This window comes from Poeciliopsis prolifica, unplaced genomic scaffold (genome assembly GCF_027474105.1).
Source record: "Poeciliopsis prolifica strain line A6 unplaced genomic scaffold, Auburn_PproV2 SCAFFOLD008, whole genome shotgun sequence".
In the NCBI taxonomy this organism is placed as follows: Eukaryota; Metazoa; Chordata; class Actinopteri; order Cyprinodontiformes; family Poeciliidae; genus Poeciliopsis; species Poeciliopsis prolifica.
This window is the reverse complement of record NW_026562383.1, coordinates 6,904,314-6,926,091: the sequence shown is the minus strand read 5'-3', so window position 1 is coordinate 6,926,091 and position 21,778 is coordinate 6,904,314. Positions and strand designations below refer to the sequence as shown.

The 21,778-nt window shown below is 39.6% G+C and overlaps 1 protein-coding gene across 1 annotated transcript; it reads left to right on the top strand.

Moving 5' to 3' along the window:
- The first annotated feature begins 464 nt into the window (after positions 1-464).
- On the top strand, positions 465-20,362 carry xrn1 (5'-3' exoribonuclease 1). Its single transcript, XM_055033380.1, has 41 exons — positions 465-704; positions 1,860-2,092; positions 2,503-2,600; positions 2,775-2,884; positions 2,959-3,069; positions 3,160-3,245; positions 3,344-3,431; positions 4,007-4,175; positions 4,392-4,459; positions 4,864-5,001; positions 5,114-5,292; positions 6,557-6,646; positions 6,812-6,968; positions 8,163-8,282; positions 8,364-8,533; positions 8,649-8,766; positions 8,967-9,062; positions 9,200-9,303; positions 9,431-9,565; positions 9,657-9,819; positions 10,151-10,264; positions 10,551-10,649; positions 10,728-10,843; positions 10,932-11,078; positions 11,354-11,443; positions 12,298-12,433; positions 12,528-12,584; positions 12,663-12,795; positions 12,882-12,951; positions 13,548-13,740; positions 13,821-13,895; positions 13,973-14,056; positions 14,150-14,194; positions 14,874-14,954; positions 15,064-15,201; positions 15,702-15,837; positions 15,919-16,082; positions 16,175-16,288; positions 16,395-16,500; positions 17,488-17,669; positions 17,750-20,362. The coding sequence occupies exons 1-41, from the start codon at positions 630-632 to the stop codon at positions 18,101-18,103; spliced, it is 5,142 nt and encodes a 1,713-aa protein (XP_054889355.1). The 5' UTR covers positions 465-629; the 3' UTR covers positions 18,104-20,362.
- The last annotated feature ends 1,416 nt before the right edge of the window (positions 20,363-21,778 follow it).

Genomic DNA, 21,778 nt, shown 5'->3' with positions numbered 1-21,778 from the left:
GTCCTTTTTGAAAAGATTTATTTGATCACAGCTTTCTATCTAAAATCTATATAGGCAAGTAAGTGTAATCAGATAGCAATCTATCTGATTACATTTACTTACCTAAATTTACTTGTCTTGGGAGATTCTGTTAACTTAAGTCACTCACTTTAAAAGGAGTGAATATTGATGCAATGATTAACTTCATCTTTTATTTGACCTAATTTTAAATGAGACAGTGATCCAAAAAAAACATGCTTTCACTTTGACAGATGGTATTTATTTTAAAATTATTTTGAGAATGTTTTCTTTAACTAAATTTCTGAATTTGTTTAGTGAAATAAATCTAAAGTGTGATTGTAATTGCAAAGTTTTTACAATACTTTTTTTTTAGCTGTATTTTAATTTCTCTGCAATTGAGGTGAGGACCAATGATCCCGGAACCTTCGTTTCCCGAGCACAGTCGGAACAGTTTGGCTGTCGGACTACGGACAACAAGCTAGTTAGCGGCCGTTGGAAACAAAACAGCGAGTTTTACTGACTCTTTATCAAACCTTCACTCTGTTTGGTCGGGTTCGTGCCTAAACGGCTCGTTTCCAGTTTCGACTGTTTGCCGTGCTCATACAAAAGCTCAAAGTCTGCTAGTAGAGATGGGGGTGCCGAAATTTTACCGCTGGATTTCTGAACGCTATCCTTGTCTCAGTGAAGTTGTCAAAGAACACAAGGTAGGGAAGCTTTTAGCTGTTTGCAGAGGCCCGAAACTTTTTAATCCACGTTGCTCCTCTGTGTTTTCTTTATCACTAAACGGCTCTCATTTCTCCAAAGAACCCATAGTTTACGCACTATCTAAACACATTACAGACACAAGGTCATTTGCCACATTCCTTCACTAATTGTGAGCTGGTTTGGTGATTTCCTCGCACGGTTTGCTTTAATATTAAAGTTGACGTTTTAAAAATTGTAATTCGGATGATTGTTGAGCAAGACAATTCCAAACAACAACTCAGATAGTCGTTTGCCGTGTCTGACCGTAGTATCGCGATAGCAGCGGGTAACATGAAGTTGTGGCAAAGGGCAGAGCATAATAATAACTTTCGTTTTTAGTGAAATGCTGCGCTGTGCTGCATTTGTGTAAACAGCTTGTTTTAGTAAAGGTCCCCACTTTCGTGGTAAAGTGGGGCTCCTTAAATGGCTCCACATCTGTGACTCAGCGGAGTATTTCAGTTTTCTTACTGTCGTTTCATCAGTGTTGTTCTTATTGCATCAGATATTCTTCTCCAAGTAAAAAAAAAAAAAGAAAAACCTTGATAGCTTTATTTTATAATTTAAAAAATTTCCCGCCAATCTTGATGATTGTTATGGATGATTATTTGTCTGGTGATCCTTGAAGAAAAAACATCTACTGTAAAAGAAATTAAATAGTTAGAAAGTGGACACAGTCTGAAAACTAACGCACACTAACAGGGTATTACACTTTTAAACTCCCCATTTTAAATTGATTGGCATTCCCCAAATTCACGTCCTTTAATTAAATGGAATAACTTTGGGTCTTCAATTATCTTTCTTTGAATTGCTACTGTAGCTATGAGCAAGTTTACTTCAGTTTTACTTCAATTGCAAGACAGGAGTCTTTGCCCAGAGCGACTTTTTGGGTTAGGATTAAATTCACATCCAATTGGAAATAGGATGTTATAGATTACTGCTTGGAAACTCCTAGACATTTTTGATCAACTTGGAAAAAAAAACAACTACAGTACCAATTCCAAACATATATAATTTCTCCTTTTAAAGACATCTACGATAAAATACATATTTATACAACTTACTTTGTTTTTAAAAGTCCATGAGCTACTGACTTAATATTTTCGTTCTACCTGCAGATTCCAGAGTTCGACAACCTTTATCTGGACATGAATGGCATCATCCACCAGTGCTCTCACCCGAATGATGAAGATGTCCATTTTCGCATATCTGAGGAGAAGATCTTTGCAGACATTTTCCATTACCTGGAGGTACTGTTTCGGATCATCAAGCCACGCAAGGTCTTCTTCATGGCTGTGGACGGTGTGGCACCAAGGGCAAAGATGAATCAGCAAAGAGGACGCAGATTCAGGTAGAAATGGACGAGGTCAATGCATGTAATCTGCATATTTTTGTAGTTTTTCTTCTTTTTTTGTTTTGTTTATATTTTTTATTTTGATACAAACATAGATTATTCTCAGTTCACCTCACCTGAATAAGATTAAAAATGAACTACAGCAGCCTAAATAGAACAATTACTATTTACTAAGTACAAGCAGTACTTTTAAGTACTTAAAAGTACTGTACTTAAAAGTTTATACTTTATAGCAGTACTTTTAAGTACTTTTAAGTACTGCAAGCAGTACTTTTAAGTACTGCTTGTACTTAAAAGTTTATACTTTTGAGTACTGCTTGTACTTAAAAGATAACATCCATCTAAATTCAAGCAGGGACTCAACCTGTTATTGTTAGTCTGACCACTCCCTCTTTTTTTGCATCCAGGTCCGCCAAAGAAGCAGAGGAGAAGATTAAAAAAGCGCTGGACAAAGGAGAGGTTCTTCCAACAGAAGCTCGCTTCGACTCCAACTGTATCACTCCTGGTAGGGTTGGCCTAAAGCTCTCCTCACTGTAAACATTACTTATTTAAAAAAACAAGTCATTTTCTGACTCGTCTTAATTTTGACTTGTTTAAAGACTTTTGTCTTGTGTGATTCTTGCCAATCTCTCATGGATGAACAAATTTTCACACAGTTTTTCTTCTAAACTTTTTCCAGGAACTGATTTCATGGCGAGACTACAGGAACAGCTCAAGTACTTTGTCCACAACAAGGTGTCTACAGACAAACTGTGGCAAAACGTCAAAGTCTTCTTGTCGGGTCATGAGGTATGTGTTGGCTAAGCCTTAAATGTGAGGCTTAGCAATGGCTTGACGTCGAGGTTTCTGTTTTTTTTTTCTAGACACCGGGTGAAGGAGAACATAAGATCATGGAGTTTATCCGTTCTGAGAACGCCAAACCGAATCATGATCCCAACACCCGACACTGCCTGTATGGCCTGGATGCTGACCTGGTACGCTTTGAGTTGGTGTAAAAGCGAGGATGTACATTGCTTCTCAAACTCTTTTGAAGCTCACCTTGTTCTTTATTGTTTTCTTTGTAGATCATGTTGGGCTTAACCAGTCATGAGCATAATTTCTCCCTGCTCAGAGAGGAAGTCCGCTTTGGAGGAAAAAAATCCCAGAAAAGGTTCTTTTTCTCTCTCTCTCTCTTTCTCTCTCTCCTTTCTGTTCTTTTGGGCTGTTTTGATCGAGTGTTTTAAGCCCAGCTTGTTTCTTCTCTTCCAGAATAACGGCTCCAGAGGAGACAACTTTTCACCTGCTGCATCTGTCTCTGATGAGGGAGTACATCGACTATGAGTTCTCAGAGCTAAAGGTGCGACACACTTAAACACAAAGCTATCCAAATGGTACATCTACATGAAAAGTGACATTCTGAGGTTAACCCCAAATGCAATGCAAGCATAGCTTATGTCCCTTCAGTAACAGAAGAAACATTTATTTAGAGTTAAACTAAATGACTCTAATTAAAGTTATTTATTTTTTCTGTTCTGTTACAACCACAAATAATGTTTTTTTTTAATTCCATGTGATATATTAACACAAAGTAGAAAGGAGATGGATAATTAGTTTCCAAATATATTTATTTCTTCATGTAGGAATTTATTTTGTTTATTTTTCCATTGGAAAATAGCTCTTGTTCAGTCAGGTTGGATGGACAGTGACTTTCTAATCTTGACATTGACTGGGCCATTTTAACATGTGATTATGCTTTGACACATTTGACTTGATTTTTATTTGAAGGGGAAAAAACATTTAGAAAACAATTGAGAGATGATTTAAGTGTGAAAAATGTTCCAAGGCTACAAACGGTGATGCATAGAGCGGAATCTGGTCAAGTCATCTATACTTGTTGTAATCTGTGCTCTTGTGTCTGTGACTGTTTTTCAGCGTCATATGGGTTCTGATTATGATCTGGAGCGAATAATAGACGACTGGATATTAATGGGGTTCCTCGTAGGAAATGATTTCATCCCTCACCTCCCTCATCTTCACATTAATCATGATGCTTTGCCGTTGCTGTACAAAACTTACGTCAGTGTACTACCCGGCCTGGGGGGTGAGGCACTAACACACAAACACATGCACTCAGATAATTATATTACATCATACATGTTTGATTGCATGTGCCAGAGTCTGTCCGGTTGTTGATATTGCCCTTCACATGTGTGTAGCTTTCATTTCTGTTTGTTCTGTTCACACCGACCTCAGAACGTAGTAATATGCTTTCTTTATCTGTTCATTGATTAAAACAGAAATCTATTCATAATTGCAGGCTACCTGAATGAGAATGGCTATTTAAACCTCAGAAATTTTGAGAAATACCTGGAGAAACTTTCTGAGGTAAGCAGTCATCAAAAAGTTTCCTTTAATACATTTTTTTTTTCTTCCTCGTATCTTGATTTTTTTGTCTCCTTCCTTCCTTACGTCCTACCCTTCTTATGTCCTTCCTTCCTCTCTCAGACCTTTCGATTTTTTGTGCCTTTACTTTGTCGCTCATGTGTCTTTCTAAACGTCCTTCCATCATGTTTTCATTCCATCCTTGCTTTGTCCTACCTTCTTCCCCTTCTTTCTTCTTTCCTTCCCCCCTCAATTATTTCTTAATTTTTCCTTCCTTCCGTCCTTCCTTCGTTTTATTATTCCTCCCTTTCTTTCCATGTCCTTTTTTCCCTTTTTATTCATGAAAATGTTAAGGAATCTGGAGTAAAAGTTTTTTTTCCCCCCATCACTCCTCTGTATACTTCTAGTTTGACCGGGAACACTTTAGCGAAGTGTTTGTTGACTTGAAGTGGTTCGAGAGTAAAGTCGGCAACAAATATCTGAACGAGTCGGCCGGTCTGGCAGCCGAGCAGGAAGCGGTGATCCGAGCTGGGAGAAAGACAGAGGTAGGAAAGCAGCATTTTAAAGAAACGGCCATGTTTGATTCTTAGCTTGGGTAATTTTTGAAAATGTTTCTTTTAATATTCACTCCAAATTGTTGTTTCTAATACATTAAAGGACACTTCTATTCATCTCACCACCTTGACCTCACCGGAAAAAGTGGCTGAACAAGAAAAAAAAGACATGGCAGATGATGTTGAGGAGGAGGAAGAGGAAGATGAGATGTTTGAAACAGAGTTCAGACAATACAAACGGACATACTATATGACCAAGATGGGCGTGGATGTGGTCTCTGAGTGAGTGTCATTCAAATAATTCACCATTTAATAGTTGGCAAGCACGATTTTTCTTTTTGGAAACATACTTGTTCTGATACATGATAGGTATTTTTCATACTTCTAAAAGTAGTGTGACAATGGATTCAAATGGTTTCTGCCTGATTTTAGCTTTCAGTTTATTTACCTTCAGGAGCTTGTTGGTTGGAGCTAAATTACAGAGCGGTTTGTCTTGTGTAGGTGTCTCCAAACACACCTACTGTTGTTATTTTTTTTATGCTGGCGCAGCAGCACAAAGTGCCCAAGGGTTGAGCAGAGTGAAAATATGTATCAGAGGTGACAGCATTTGATAACTGTATCCAGTCACATGACTGACACTCATGTTTTGGAGGAAAGGTTGTGCAACCGGTTAAAACAGATTCTTCTGGAAACTATGAAGCTGGGGTTCGATGCAAAAGTATAGAATTTTATTAATTAATTTTTGTTTGTTTGTTTCTCATGACATTAACATACAAATTGAACTTTGTTCCATTTGTTTGTGAATGAGACATTCCTACTCAAGGGTTTTAGTTAAGTTTGGTTTAGAGGCTAAATGGCATTAAAGAATTATTTTGAATATATCAAGCTGTTTTAGACTTTTAAAGCTTTGTGTCACATCAATCAGATCTATCAGGGTGTCCGTACATCCTTAATAAGTCTTAAATTTATGTAAACAAACCTAAGGCCTTAAAACGTCTTCAATTTATTTATTGAAGACGTCCTGAATTTAGGCCTGTGATTAATATGTTGTTCGCAGGTCTTATATTCTTTCAATAATGGTCTTAAAGAGTCTTAAATTTGAGTTGTACTAAAAAAAGTAGCTTAAACTAATTCTGAATTGAAAGCCATCTTCATCATTGTGCTTTTTTACAATTTGTGGAATAGATGGATAATAAAACCCAAATACAACAGTTTGCTGTGTGGCAGGAAACACAGTTTTGTGTTTCCTCTTATTGACAAAATAAAAGACGAGACGCTATTTAACCAAAGACAGTTCGGTGACACCATGAACATCAGTGATTGTCAGCAGTTCCTCTTTGTTCAGATTATTTTTGCCCACCTGAACATGGAAAAATCTTAACATCGGCTGCGTACTACCTTAAACTAGCGCAGCATGCCATCTGTGACTGGCACAGAACTGAATGAACCAAGCTCAGGGAACAAACCCATCATCAATAACTTATCACTTCACCAGTTTTCACCTTTTGCTAACGTAGAGCTACGTTTTGATTCCACTTATTTGCAGTGAATTTCTCGCCAAGCAAGCCAAATGCTATGTGGAAGGCATCCAGTGGATTCTTCACTACTACTACCACGGTGTTCAGTCATGGAGCTGGTGAGTGCGCCTCCCATATAGCAAGGGTTGCCACAGCAACTACTTGCTTTTTGGTATTTCTAATCTGAGTTTGAGTTTCATTGACATTCTGTCACCTTTTGGAAACAACAGATCTCTCTTTCATTTTGAAATCAAGCTTTAAATAACATGTGTGCACCTCTGCAGGTACTATCCTTTCCACTATGCCCCGTTTTTGTCTGACATCCGAAACATATCAGAGTTGAAGCTGACCTTTGACCTCGGGAAACCCTTCATGCCTTTCCAGCAGCTGCTTGCTGTCCTGCCTGCTGCCAGCAAGGAGCTGCTCCCAGAGAGCTACAGGGTAACTACTCAAACACCAACACAAAGTCTGTCAACATGCTCAGAAGCGCACCGTGTGGGCGTATAAAGGAACTGCACTTCTTTGCCTTTTCCACCAACTGATTGGTTATGGGGAAAGGAGAAACACAAAGATTTTCACAGAGTTCACTCAGGGAAACATTAATAAAACTGAAGCGAGACTATAATCATATTTAGAATATAATTTTAATATTTACAACGCAGCTTTCTGAATTGGATGCAGATGGGTATGCTATAATTAAGAAGTCAGCTGTTCAGACACAAACATTTCCCCCAAAACTTACAGAACACCACACCCATGAAATGCCTCATGCAATAGTCCTTATAGAAAGAAAAAGCTCCCTGACATAAGTTTTCCTTTTGAGGTTTTTCACTTTAAAGTTCAAGTGCTTTGAAATAACATTGGACCCAAAATAATGCAGCCTTGGTATATACTGAAACAAGAGAACAGGATATTACATCATATTCTCCCCCAGGTCTGGTGCATATTCCACCAGAAATGCTCCTGTCAGCGTGTGGCGATGAATCACAGAGAAATCCTTGTCCTCATTTTCGTCACAGCTGAAACACAAAACTTTCTCATGAAGTCTATAAATTAAACTTCTTGCGGGAAAGTTTGACATTTCACTTAGAGACGGCTCAGACTTTTTTTTTTTTCTTCGGGATGGTCTGTGTTCCAAATAATTAGCCCATTGGATCGTACATGAAAAAATATCCGAACAAAACATTTTATTTGCTTTGTTTGTTTATTTACTTGTTCATTTATTACAGTTTCACACAGATTATTTTAACATATGTCACACAGTAATGGAGAGAACTGAACTAAAATTATTGTGGATTTATAGAGGTTTTTATGTCCTTTGAAAATGTCTCCCATTTGATGGATTTACAGGTTCAGCAATTATTAACGTTTAAATGTATTTTTAATTTTTGAAATGTTTTCTAAGTGAATTCATCCACAATACAGATGTTGTTTTGAACATCTGTATTGTAGATGAATGTTTGAAGTCTGCACTCTGTAGGAAATGCCTAATATTTTGCTGGGAAGGGCTTGTTGATAGCTGCTTTCAGTTCTAGTGTTTTTTTGTTATTATAGTATAAAAATGGGCAAAGGAAAGTATGAAACAGTAAGACAAGAAATTCAGATGTTAATCTGTTCTTCTTAATTATTTTTTAGGACTTGATGACCAGTCCAAACTCTCCCATTATCGAATACTATCCTCTTGACTTCAAAACTGACCTCAATGGAAAGCAGCAGGAGTGGGAAGCTGTGGTGCTCATTCCGTTCATAGACGAGGTATACACACACACACACACACTGAACATGATGCCATCAGTCAAACAAACTTATTAACTTGTCTGTCTGTTTGTGAAAAAGACGTGCCTTTTAGCAGCTATGGAGCCTTTCAGTTCCAAACTGACGAAGGAAGAGAAGGCCAGGAACCGGCACTCGGAGTGCGGCTTGTACTCCTACGACCCAGACATTGACTTCACATACGCCTCCTCCCTGCCGCAGCTCTTCCCAAACATCGTCCATTGTCATGTCAGGTACATTTACACATTTCATCCTTGCAGTTTCTGAAAAAGCTACAGCTGAACACCTTTTGAGGGTGTTCAGAAAATGTCTACTCTGTGACTTATGGAGTTTCTTCGGCTGTTCCAGGGAAGTCCAGATCCCCATGGATGCCTGGCATGTGCCATCAGACCACGTCAGCAAGCGCGTTGACCGCTCGACTTTATACTTCTGTGGTTTCCCCACTCTGCACCACATCAAGCACAAGGTGGGAGAGCCTGTTGACGTTTAGCACAATCTAGAGTTACTCCAGCTCAAATTTGGCATTTATCTGAGGTCCATAAAGATGGGTTTGTTTCAGTTTCACTCAGCTTTGAAAGAAATATTAAACTCTGCTAGTTTGTTTGATCCAGGTTTTGAATCCTTTTTCTTTCGCTTTCCTGATATTTTCTTGTTCACTGCCTGTAGTTTTATAAGAAGAAGAGCGGAGTGGTCGTGTTCCAGCAGAGCAGCAGAGGAGAAAACATGATTCTGGACATCCTTCCTAGTCAGGATGGGGAAACGGTGAGCATTTGTTTTGGTGTCCAAAAAATCCAGAACTGGTCACTACTAAGAACTGAAATCCTCTGTGTTAGAGAACTGTGCAACAATCTTTGTTTTCATATCCAACCACTCTTTTTTTTCCTTCTCTATATCTGTAGATATGTGATCATGTTGCTGCAGACCTTTTGGGGAAGCCCGTGTTTGTCAACTGGCCCCATCTAGAGGAAGCTCGTGTTATTGCGGTGTCGGATGGCGAAACCAAGTGAGAATATTGACATTCTGAAAATGCATTTTTAGATGCCTTCCCCTCCTCATTTGCACTCCTCATTTATCTTTTGGTGAAGTCCAAATCAGTTAAAGCAACCAAAACTTTGCAACCCATCTTTCAGATTTGCTATAGAGGAGCCTCCTGGAGTCCAACAAGTGTATGACAGGCCGTCCAGTCCTCCACCCACTAAAGTAACTTATCTGTCTGACAAAGAGCAGAAGGACTGGGTGAAGGATGTCCAGGGAATCACTGAACAGTAATTCATGCTTACCAATACAGCAGAACAATTCTTTTTGATTCATTTTGTCTGTCTTAGATTAAAGTTTATTGTGTTTGTTTTCTCCCAGCTTCTTCAAGAGGAAAGGCATCGCAGTGAACGAGACAACCGTGCTTTTGTACGGTCAGATGCTGACAGGAAGGAAGTATGTCCCTAAAGCCAGTGGAGTGGTGGAGCTGGAAAAACAGTGGGCCAAGCAGGTTCTCCCATTCGCCTACCAGACTGTGGTTAAGGTACCTGCATGCAAACACTGTGAAATAACGCGCCAGTCAGAGCTGAGGGAGGAGTTGTAGTCAAAAGCACGACTTAAATATTTTTATCCTACTTGTGCAGGAATTTAGTTCAGACCAAAGTTTGTTCAACGGACGATGCTGCAAGGCGTCGCATCTTAAACTCCCCACAAATATATTTTCTGCATATAAGAAGTAGAGATATCCTTTTCAGGACTTTTTGCCCTTGGTAGCAATCATTTAGGGTTTGCTTAGGGTTGCTCTTTATTTAATAGGGCATGGGTGTCAAATTAATGTAGCTTGTAAATAACTTCAGCTTTCCCCTTATTCTCAGGACATCAAGGCCTTTTACTCATCTCTGACCTGCTTTAAGAGTTTGGATGAACTTTTTCCTCCGTCAACGACAGTCTTCATGGTGGGAAGCCCTTACTATGGTGCCATGGGAGAGGTGAGTCATCAACCTTTAAGGAATCGGATCATTGATCTGCCCCAAGTTCTGCTTCTGTACTTGGCCCACAAAAAAGGAAGAAAATAAAAGCTAATAGCCTATAAAAACAAACCGTAAAATCTGATTACTAATTTTTTTTTCCCCCATTACTTTAGATTTTTGTTGTAAACTGAAGTTCAGCTTATTTAAATCACAATCTCTCTAATCTCTAAGTCTCACTTTAATGATGCTAGTTGGGTAGCATTAGTCGAATCAACACCAGCTGCTCTTTAAACTTCTCTTTCAGGTTCAAGACTCCCAAGATGTCATCAAAGACGGTCGGATACGAGTGGTTTTCAGTGTGCCTCATGAGCCGCAGCTGGAACACTTGATCCAGAATCAGCATGTAAGACCCTGTGAAGACACGTCGCTTTAAATCATGGAACGAGCGTTCGTCCTCATTTGTTTATGTGGATTTTTCCAGAAATACTCGGTCAAGTACTGCCCAGGCTACGTCCTGGCTTCCCGCCTCGGCGTCAGCGGCTACCTCGTCTCCCGCTTCTCAGGAAGCATCTTCATCGGCCGAGGCTCCAAGAAGAAGTTTGTGTCTGAATTCTTGTTGGTTTGCTTCAAATGCGGGTCTTTGTTCTTGTGCTAAGCATACTTTATACGTCTTCACTGTGTCCAGTCCATGCGGGGAGCAGAGAGCTAACGTCGGGCTTAACTTGAAGTTCAACAAGAAGAACGAGGAGGTTCCTGGGTACACCAAGAGAACGGAGAAAGAGTGGCTCTACTCTGCTGCTGTGGAGGAGCTGCTTGCTGAATACCTGGACAGGTACAATCTTTTCTTGCTATGCTAAATATGCTGCTAAGTTTTCTTTTGTCAAGCTCCTGGCTGCAAGTTTTGACTGTATGGCGCATTTAGCTTGGCCCCACTTATTGGCCGGCGCCATTCCGTGCAGTCATGCTGGAGAAAGTATGTTTTCATGTCAAATTTATCTGGTTGTGAAAGTTCTTCAAAATTAGCAAGTTAATTGTGTCGAAAAGCGAACAGATATCCATTCTTAATTTCAACATTTTTATTTATTCATTTATTTTGTATTTTCATAGATTTTCTGAAGTTTTTGATGCAGTGTCCAGAAACAGTCACGACGACGTGTTCTACGAAGACGACATCTGGCCGGGAGAGGATCAGAACGGGTGAGGACAAAGAAAACATTCAGACCTAACAAACGAGACATTTAGAGAGTCGAACTTCCCCCTTCTTTGTCGTGAGAAGCCAGGAGCTAAATTAAGCTCCATGCTAGATATTTGGATCAATGCATCGTAATGAACGTTAGATTAGATTTCTCACGATGTGTGAAAAATCAGTAACGCAAAGAATTTCAGTCGAAAATAAAAGACGTGAATAAAAATCAATACGTTGATCCTCCACTTGCCGTTAATATATTTTATATATTTTTTGTTTAAAGTTATGGAACAGAAACTGTTGCACGCAGCCAAGTTTCTCATCCAGATTCAAGTTTTTACAATAAAGTTGCGTCGGAATGGAAAGGATACAACTTCTTTCAATTTTTCCCCAAAGCTTAACAACATTGTAGACTCAAGTATTTGTTTTCTTACTTGTACCGGTACTAAATCACCTGAGTTATTGCGTGTGGTTTGTTTTTCTTATGTCCTGCTGCCAAAACAAAACCCACAACCGCATAGTGACCAAACTGTTTCTGAAGTCCAAATGACTGATGCCTCCACAGAGAGATAATGGAATTCTATTGGAGAAATTTACCAGAATTTCCACTGGTTGCTAAAAACTTACATTGAACAAGATTGATTCAAACTTTTCATTCTAGGGCTTAGATGTCTCTTTGTTGGGGATGTATGTACATTGGTCTCTTGTCTTTATTTTGCAGCAGGAAGAGTAGAGATTCCATTGTAGAAATATCTGTTTTCCCCAAGGTGTTTTCCTTTTCAACATTTGATGCACGCCATGAATAACATTTCTTTCCTAACTCCTTCCTGTATCAGGGTTTTCATTATTTGCCTTCTTTTTACAGGGCGGAGAAGGTGGCTGAAATCACCTCCTGGTTGAAAAGTCATCCAGTCAGCTCCACCAGCAGGACGTCATGCGACCTCCAGGTTCTGGACTCTGCCATTGTGGAGAAGATCGAGGAAGCCGTGGAAAAGACCAAGGTGAGCGTCTCATCCTATGACTTGCTCTTTCTAATCACAAAGCGTCGTCTTTGTTCTCGCTGTATCCGTCTCACGGTAACTGCTCCTCCCTCAGGTGAAGAAGAGCACCAAGAAAGTCCGCGTGACGGTCAAGCCTCATCTCCTGTTTCGGGTCAGTGATGCTTCTTGCTAGTTTGTTGTGTCGCCGGTTGTTATGCGGTGAATAAAATGCGACGCTGCTTGTGTGTAGCCCCTGGAGCAGCAGCAGGGCGTGGTCCCAGACCCCGAGGCCGAGTACCGGCTGTTTGACAGAGTCGTCAACATCAGGGAGAGCTTCACCGTCCCGCTGGGACACAGAGGGACGATCATTGGCATTAAAGGAGGTAGAAACACTCAACTTTACATGCAATCTATATATAGAGGAAAATAAAAGATATTACTTCAAGAACATCAATCATTTTGTCTTCAGCGGACCGCGAGGCTGAGGTTCTCTATGAGGTCCTGTTTGATGAGGAATTTGCTGGAGGTCTTAACATCAGGTGAGTTGCTTTGCTTTTAGGTTTTGTGGGGTGTTTAGTTTCAAAAGATCTTTGTAAAACTAAGAAAAGAACAAGTTGGTTCAGGCCTCTAAATTTTTTCTCAGCAGAGATGAAAGACAGGAGAAAACCAGCTATAAGGGATCACAAATTCATGAAGTCTATTAATAATGAGTAAATTCAGTCCAACTCTACAAATAGTAGTGATACTTGGAAAAAATTGTACAAAATGAAATTAAAAGAAAAAAGTTGAAATATCATGAGAATAAAAACAAGTTGTAATGTTATAACTTGATTCTCATCATTTTTTTAAATTATTTTCTTAATGTGGCCCTAATACTCTGTGGTACACCTGCACCTAGTTTAGTTTAATTTTCCAGTGAAATTGGTGAGGAAACATCATGAAGACCAAGAATCGAAGCACCGTGTTCAGGATTAAAGACGTGGAGGCGTTCAAAACAGAATGTGGAGTTTTGAGCGTCTCATCAAACATCATTTAAACTTACAGCCAGGCGTGTTTGCAGTTTCCCAGCAGGCTTGTGCAGGCAGGCGCTGCTCTGGTCAGATGCGACCTAAACGCGTCCTGTCTCTCTGCTCAGGTGTACCTCCCCCCGCGGTTACCGCCTCCCTCCCTGCGCTCTCATCAACTTGTCCCACGGCACCCGGCTGGACCACGGCTCCCACAAACTCACCGCCATCGTCAAACCGCAGCCATCCACCAGCGCCAACTTCAGCATGCAGCGCCTGGCGGGCCTGAATCACTCGCCCCGCTCACCCTTTGTGCCCACACAGGTGAGAGAGGGAACAACTGCAGACATCATGCGAGATGAAGTAATTCTCCATTTTTAACTGCTGCACATCCTCGTCTGCAGCACAACAAGAACGCCGTGGCGTCTCAGGGTAACAAAACCCCATCTAAAGGTCCCAATCAGAAACAACAAGCTAAGGTAAGTACCACATGTTGCGTCGCGTACGTCAGCTTGATTAAAACAGCGTAACGCCTTGTGTTTGTGTCTCCATCCAGTCTAAAGAGGAGTACAACAACGTGTGGCAATTGCTCCAGAAGAACGGCCCTCCCAGCCAACCTCCAGCTCACTGGCACAATGATGTTAGTGTCTTTGTTTTGTTTTTGATTTTGTTGGAATAGATGATCAGGTTGTTAGTCTTAGTGGTGGTTAATTTAAACTTTTGTGATTTTTAGGGAGCAGCTTTACAACAAGGAAAGAATCAGCGTTCCAGTAAAGCTGTGAGTTAACACAGATGCTTCAGGGAGAAGCAAAACTTCCTTAAGACTTTTGCTATCATTTTACTTCACTGTAATTTAACAAACTGTGAGAAAGTTATCTTTTTATTCATAATGAGCAATTAGCAAAATTACCTGCTGATTATAAAGAATTTTTATGGCATCCATACAATGGAAAATGAAAAATGGTCTTTTTTAATGAAAAGAATTTAGTCTTTTTGACTTGATTTCATGATGTACTTTCAGGTAAATTCCAGAATGTTGGAATAATAGAGAAAAAACACATTTTAATTGACTGAAAGATTACGGCAACACATCAAACCCCAATTTAATATTTAAGAACAGAGCAATGAAGTCATTATTAGTCTGTCGAGTTCTTAAGGCTTTGAGCTCGAATGAACCGCAGTGAGAACTATCCACCTAATCAGGGCTGTTTTTATAAAACTACCCGTTAAACTTAAAATATTACTAAATAGCTAATTTGATGAGTGTAATATTGAACATCTTTTTGCAATAATTTAATTTGCCAGTATACAGATAAAAATGCTATGATTTGATGAATAAAATTATATTTAAGCACACAACTGTTCTGTTCAGGAGTTTTAGTACTACATACAAAGTCCCCAAATTTGACACACACTCTCTGTAAGATGGAAACACACTCCGTTGTTTATTTTTGCAGGCTCCCGTCGGTGGCATCAGACTATTAAAGAAAAATGAAGACCTCAACTCCTTTTTCCCTCCAAAGAACACAGCTACTAAGGTTCAAGCAAACACAAACTTCCACTGACATCTTTGTTTTCCATTATATTTAACAAACAAAACGATCCGTTCTGCTTAACCACAGCTCTCCTTCTGTTTGGCTCCGACAGGGCACCACTGAGTTTGAGGATCTTATTGCAAACCTAAAGATTTCCCAGGGTAACCAGCAAACGCCACCGCCTCCTGCCCCTCTGGAGGAACCCAGCAACCAGTCAGATGGTCCGTTGTCCCCCCAGTCCTTCGCCATGGTATGTACAGAAGGTTATGATGGCATAACCTCATGAAAAAGATAGTCAGACACTGCAAAAACACAAAATCATACCTACTAATTTTAGTCTAGTTTCCAGTGCAAACATCCTATTTTACTTCAAGTAAGACAAACTAATTTAAAGTAACTTTTCAGCAAGGCATAGAGGCTTTTTTGAATTAAATAATTCCTTAAAATTAAAGAAAAAGTGCATCTTCTATTGGCAGACATTAACTTAGAACATGGGGAAAATGTTTTGTTATAAATTGATCTGCCAGTGGAACTGGCATGTTTTCATTATTATTAAGGAATTAGTTACTTAAAACAAGCTTCTGTATCTTGCCAAAAAGTTGTTTGTAATTTAGTTTTGTCTTATTTCAAGTTTGCTAAGATGTTTGCATGAGAAACTAGACAAAAAATATTTACGATTTTGTTTTTGCAGTGTACTAAAAAGCCTGAGGCTGAATGAGGGTTTTTTGTTTTTTGGGTGGGGTTTTGTAGAAAGGAACCCTGGTTCTGAAGGAGATGCTGAAGATTGATGGCGCCGGAAAAGGAAGCCCAACATCCCAGGAGTCGATAGACAGTGCGCCCCCTGCTGGCCAGCAGCAGAACAGAAAGCGATCGAGCAAGAAGCTGGGTACGTAGCTGCACGTCTCCACGGCAGCGCAGTGGGGAATCCGCGTTGACATGTTTCTCACCGTGCGCTTCTTCCCTCCAGCTGCAAAAATAAACAACCCTCCTGGGGAATCGGTCACGCTGGCCTCTCCAGCGCCGGCTGCCTCTGCTCACGCTGCCCTGGGTGGGAAGGTGTCGGAGCTGGCTTGTTTCTGCGTGGGCGTGGGCATGGCCCCTCCTGACTTCAGCTTTATTCGCAACCGACAGGTAAACACCGTTTCACAGCTCCCCACCTCAGATCCGGCACTCGTTTCACTTTGGGATCTAACTTGTTGTGCTTCACGATTTGTCCCTCAAAGGGTCCGGTAGTGTGTCAGGTGAAGCTGTCCAACGGGTTAATGATTCACGGACCTCAGTGTCAGTCAGAAAACGAAGCCAAGGAGAAAGCTGCCTTCTTTGCCCTCCAAAGACTGGTAAATGCTTCACAATTCACCAAAGAAGATCTCAGACTTTAGCGTTTCAACGGAAGGTTTTAATACTCTTACCATCCAATATGTCTGACTTCATGTTTACGTGTAGAACTCTCTGGGCTCCGGGTTCCCCCTCCCTCCTCATCTATATCCGGGGATAGCTCAGATGCAGCCGCTGCCAATGGGAGCCATGTCACCAGTCTTCAGCCAGCAAGGTCAGTGCGTTGCTCTGCATGTTAGAGTGCGAGGCAGGAAGCCTCGATACTTATGTGTTTAAAAGTGAGAGATTCTGATATAAGGGGAAAATCCTCACAGCCACATTTGGGCAAACTTGGCTAAGTTTAGCAATTATTTTGAAGAAAGAATTACTCATATCCAGTTGTTGCTTTGCCACAATTTTTTTTTTTATCTGGAAAAAAGTTTTAAAAAACAAAACAAACAAACATAAAAAAAAAATCAGCCCACAGGAATTGAGGGAACTCTTACGCTTTCTTTCTGGTCAGTATGATTTAGAAATCCCATTTCATCCATAGTCATAAAACTTTATTTAAGTTTTGTATGTTTTTTTTTTAGGGCTTAAACAATTAATCGGATTAACCGATTATCGACATAATCTCATAAGAAGGCCGTTCTCGGGAAGAACAGCACCTCAAAGCATCAAAAAGCCAGAACAGTACAAAAAATATACATTTTGCATTTAAGATAAAAAAAAAGAATAATTTGTCTGCAAAACGTTTCACCCAGAAACGAATGGCATTGTTTTAACTTTTCCTGATTCTACAAACGCAAATCTCCTTTTAAGCACCTTTTTCTATCCGATTATTAACCGGTTAATCCATACAAGTGATCAGCAGATCAGCCATACACCGTATAGATGCTGAGTCGAGCAGAAAGCATTGAGCTCTTCACATAATAAAGCTGAAGTATTTTTTTGCTGCATATTTATGCTTTGCGCACTAAATGAATGCTGGTATTGCATTTTAGCAATGATATGTCTATTTTATCATTCGTAAGGAGAATTAATTCATCTGTTTGCATTTTTAATGTTGCCCAAAATAGCCTTTAGCTGTGAAGTGAAAAAATATGCAGAGATTTATGTTCATCTAATGCTTTCTAACATTGTGTGGGTCTGCCATTTAAAATCTCAATTAAAAAAAGAAAAACCCTTTAAGACGTAAGTGAGAAATGTAGTTTTTGTCCAGGCGGTTTGCTGCTGCCCTCTCAGGGCTTCGGCCCCTCCCCCCTGTGGGGAATGACCCTGCCTCCCCACCACCACCCCACCCAGCCGTTCTACGCAGCAGCCGGAACCTTCCCCGGCGCCGTCCACACGCCGTCTCCCAACCCTCTACACATTGGCTCACACAACCAGTTCGTCCCCTTACAGGTGAGCTGGAGGAAAAGCTTCAGTGTTTCTGTGTTGTCTCAAATGTAAACCTCATCCTCTGTTCATTCCCTCCGTTACAGGTGACTAAAAAACGAGCATCGGCCAACAAGAAGAACCAGGAAACCAGAGAGTTTTACAGCGCCGCCCAAACTGTTGCCAAGAACCAATCCCTGAAAGCCCAGAGCTCTGCTCAGTCCCAACATCAGAACCAATCACAGGGCAGCAAACCACACCAGCCACACACACAGCAGGCCAACAGCGACCCCTCCTCGTCCAGCCCCGGCCCGGCCGACGGCGTCTCCACGAAGTCCGCGGTCCAGCACGCGCCTCCCAGACAGAGCGCGGCCCCTGCAGGCCACGCCCCTAGCTCCGCCTCCAAGAGGAAGCACAGGAAGTTGGCTGTTAACTTTGAGGCAACTAAAGTGTCAGAGTGAGCTGGGTCTGTGTTTCTGTATACTGGAGGAGGGAGGAAAAAACATATTTTTTCTTAAGTTGTTTCTCTGAATCAAAAGCTCATCATCGTCTCTCTGCCATTTCAGAACAGAAAGTGGGTTATGGATTTTTTTTTTTTCCTTTTAAATCCAATCCAGATGAAATCAGTGCTGCAAGACGCCTTTAAAGCTTAGATATGCCCTCCATGTTTTAAGCTAACAGGCAGCTGAGCAGATCTTTTAATGCAATTGTGGGATTTCTTTATATAAGTAAGATGGCATTGAGGATCAGTTTCACCTCACATGTTGGACTGAGCAGAATTTGTTTTCATATGAACATATTAGGAATGTGCGGCACAACTGAAGAGGAAAGAATCATTACACAGGATTTTTTTGTTGTTGTTGTAAATTGTAAATATTTCAAACAGATTTGGGTTTATCAAAATACTCATCCAAACATCTGAAGCGACAGTTCAACCTGAGGTTTGTCTAAAAAAAAAAAAAAAAGCATCCTGGAGATCTAGTTGTAGGTTTTTAAAAGGGCATTAAAATATTTTCTTTGCTCTTTTAAGGTGAGGTGCACTTTAATGTTTTTTTTAATGGCATTTTTAAAGTGATAAAACCCATTTAATTTCATGATTGTAACTGCAATTAATTGATTTCTCTCTGGGGGCAAATTTACAGAAAGATCTCTAAGGTAAAACACTGCCTTAACAATGTAAAACAAAAAGATATGCATTTTAGTCGACACAAAACATTTTTACTAGTTTTATTTCGTCCTGTTGAGATTTGGGCATTTTGTAATTTCGTATTTTCTTTAACAAGACACTGATTTTTTTATTCGACCTGCTTTGAACGCCCAGGGCCACAATTTAATACAGTAAATAAATAAATCTTTAAATAATTTTTATTTTGTTTTATAATTGAAGGTCCGGGATAATGAGTTGCATTTCATAAAACAAAACATACGCTCCTAATTATTTAAATGTGTAAAACACAAATAAAATGAAAAAAATGCATATTTAAATGTGAAATTGATGTTAAAGTTATGATATTTCTCTAGTTCATTGTTCCAGTCTGATATAACGCTAATGTACCATTTCATTGGTTCATCTTCACAACATGTCAGATTATATCGTGAAAAGCACTGGTTGCCCCCCAACTGCCCTTAAAGTCATAATGTTTAAGTTTGCAACCAGAAATAATTAAATATTACGTCCTTTTTGTAAATATTGTTACAAACGGCATGTTGGATTTACATTCAGTAAGTTATTTCTATAGATGATTTCAAATTTAAAGGACATGCTATTATTTAATGATTTATCAAGCTTGTAAATTGTGGCACATTTGGGCTTCCATAGAGAGAGCCTGACTTAAATGTGCTCCAGTGAAACGAGGGTTTTCCCACTTGGTCCTCTTCACCGTTCTGCATCCTTGGGGGGTCAGGGGTCGATCGCATCAGCCCTGCCGCAGGTCGCAGCGCGCTTTTAATCCCGTCGGTTCAGGGAAATCTCCAGCAAACAAACCCGGATCGTTTTTCTCAGGGACCTCAGATCTCGGCTCGGATTTTCTCCGCTGCTTTTCCTGGCAGTTTTGCCCCCCCATCTCTGTCTATCGTTTAGTTTTTCTGATTTTTGCAGAGATCTTCAGTTTCTTCCTTTCTTTCTTCTTCTCTTTCTTTCTTTTGTTCTTTCCTTCTTTCTCTCTTTCGTTCTCTATCTGTCTTTCTTTCTTTCCTTCTTTCTTTCTCTTTCTTTCCTTTCTAGCTGTAGAGGAGCTTAAGGCTTGGATAAGCACGCTAGATCTGGGTTCATTCAGAGATGTTTCAAAATTTGTCTTTAGGTTCATTTTTAAGCTTTAAAATCATTTTTAAACTTTATACTTTAACACTGCCAAAAAAAAAAAAACTAAACATGAAAAAAAATGTAAATCATCCTGTCGTGAGTACAGACTGCTACGTTGTCTCACTTATTTTTTTTTTTGTCATTTCATTTTTGCCTCCGTTAGAATTGTTCACTACAAAACCAAAAATATTGTTTCACTATTAATCTGACTTTACTCAGCTGCAAACAAAAACCTGTTGAAATGGATCAGTTCATGCATTGTTGCCGAGTGACGATTTATTTTATCGAGGTGTTGAACCTTAGGATGATTTTATCCCTGATGATTTGGGTTAACATAAAACAAAAAAAAACATTTGTGTGTCCGTTTTCCTAGAGGTTTTAATTTGACTTTAATTGCTGTTTTGTATATATATATATATATATATATATATATATATATATATGAGTGGATCAGGGGAAAACAACCCGCTCTGCTGGTCAGGTATTGGAATTGACCCGAACGTGAAGTTGAATGGGTTCAGTGTCACAGTGTCAGTAACCAAATGCGTGAGGCGTGAACGTTTCCCCCCCTGAGGGCTTTCTGTGGTTTGTAACGCCGTGTTGAAGTTCCTGCTTTGTCCCTCTGGTGGACGTCAAAACGTCACGCAATCATAATAAAATATTCAGTCTGTTTTATTGATTTCTCCTTTCTAAATCATGGATTTTATCAGGATTTTTATGAGGCCTTTGGGTTGTTTGTGTTGAAAGTGTTTGTGGAGCAACTTCTTTATGGGCTGCCTTTGTCCAAAGATGTTGATCCAGGTTTTTGTTTGTTTGTTTCTTCTTTTCTGCCTTTTCCCTTTTGTTTTTCTCCGCCTGTTTTTTCTCGTAACGTTTGAACGTCAAACGTGGGACTGAAGTCTTTAGGCTCTGGTGCAATAAGTGGACGTTTGAAACCTTTCGGGAACCGAAAGCACACCCTGTGTTTATGTGTTTGTGATTTTTCAGAATTGGAACAAAGTAGAGGATTCTCATGCTTAATAAGTGCTGTACATATCCATTTAATAAAAAAACAACTTTTGTTAGAATATGGCTTGTTTTTATGTTTTTTTGAAAATAATTAAATTTTCTGTGGATATCATGATGGGAATTGAGTCGACGTCTATTTATAAAGCACTTTAGAAACGGCTATTAACTGCACCAAAGTGCACATGTAAATTAAAGACAGCACAACTAGGTTGCAATGCCAGGCCTTGTCATGTCATGTAAAGACCAATAATTAAATTTTTTAAGGAGTGATTTGATTTGCTCATGCTTTTCAAATCTGAAGAAAAAATAAGTGTGGGGAATTGTTAGTTTAAAAAAAACAAAAAGTGAAGTCCTAATGCGACTCCCCAGTTCGGTGTTAAGTTTTTAAGGTTGTCTAATCACTGAGGTTCTCTGATCCCATAAGTTCAAAGGTCAGTTGTTGATTTAGATTGAAGGATCTTGTGATCTGGTGAGGATCAGAGGATAGACAACAGACTCAATGAGTATCTTCATGTGAGTTTGCCAAGACTCCACATTAGCTTTTCAAAGGTTGTCAAAAACCATTGCTTGGCATTTTAAAAGAAAAAAATTACAAAAGAAAATTTTGAGTTGGAAGAGTTTTGTTTGCTCAAATACTGCAGGAAAAAAAAATCTCAAAACTATTTTTTTCAGAAGTAAATTCTAACTGAAAAGTCAAATTTGCTTGAAAAATCTACACAATTTGTTCGTCAAAACGTGTTCGCAAAGAAATTACATTTTGAGAAACGTAATTTTTTCAAAATATGTTTTACCTTTAACATTTACGTTTGAGAAATCAAACTTGTTA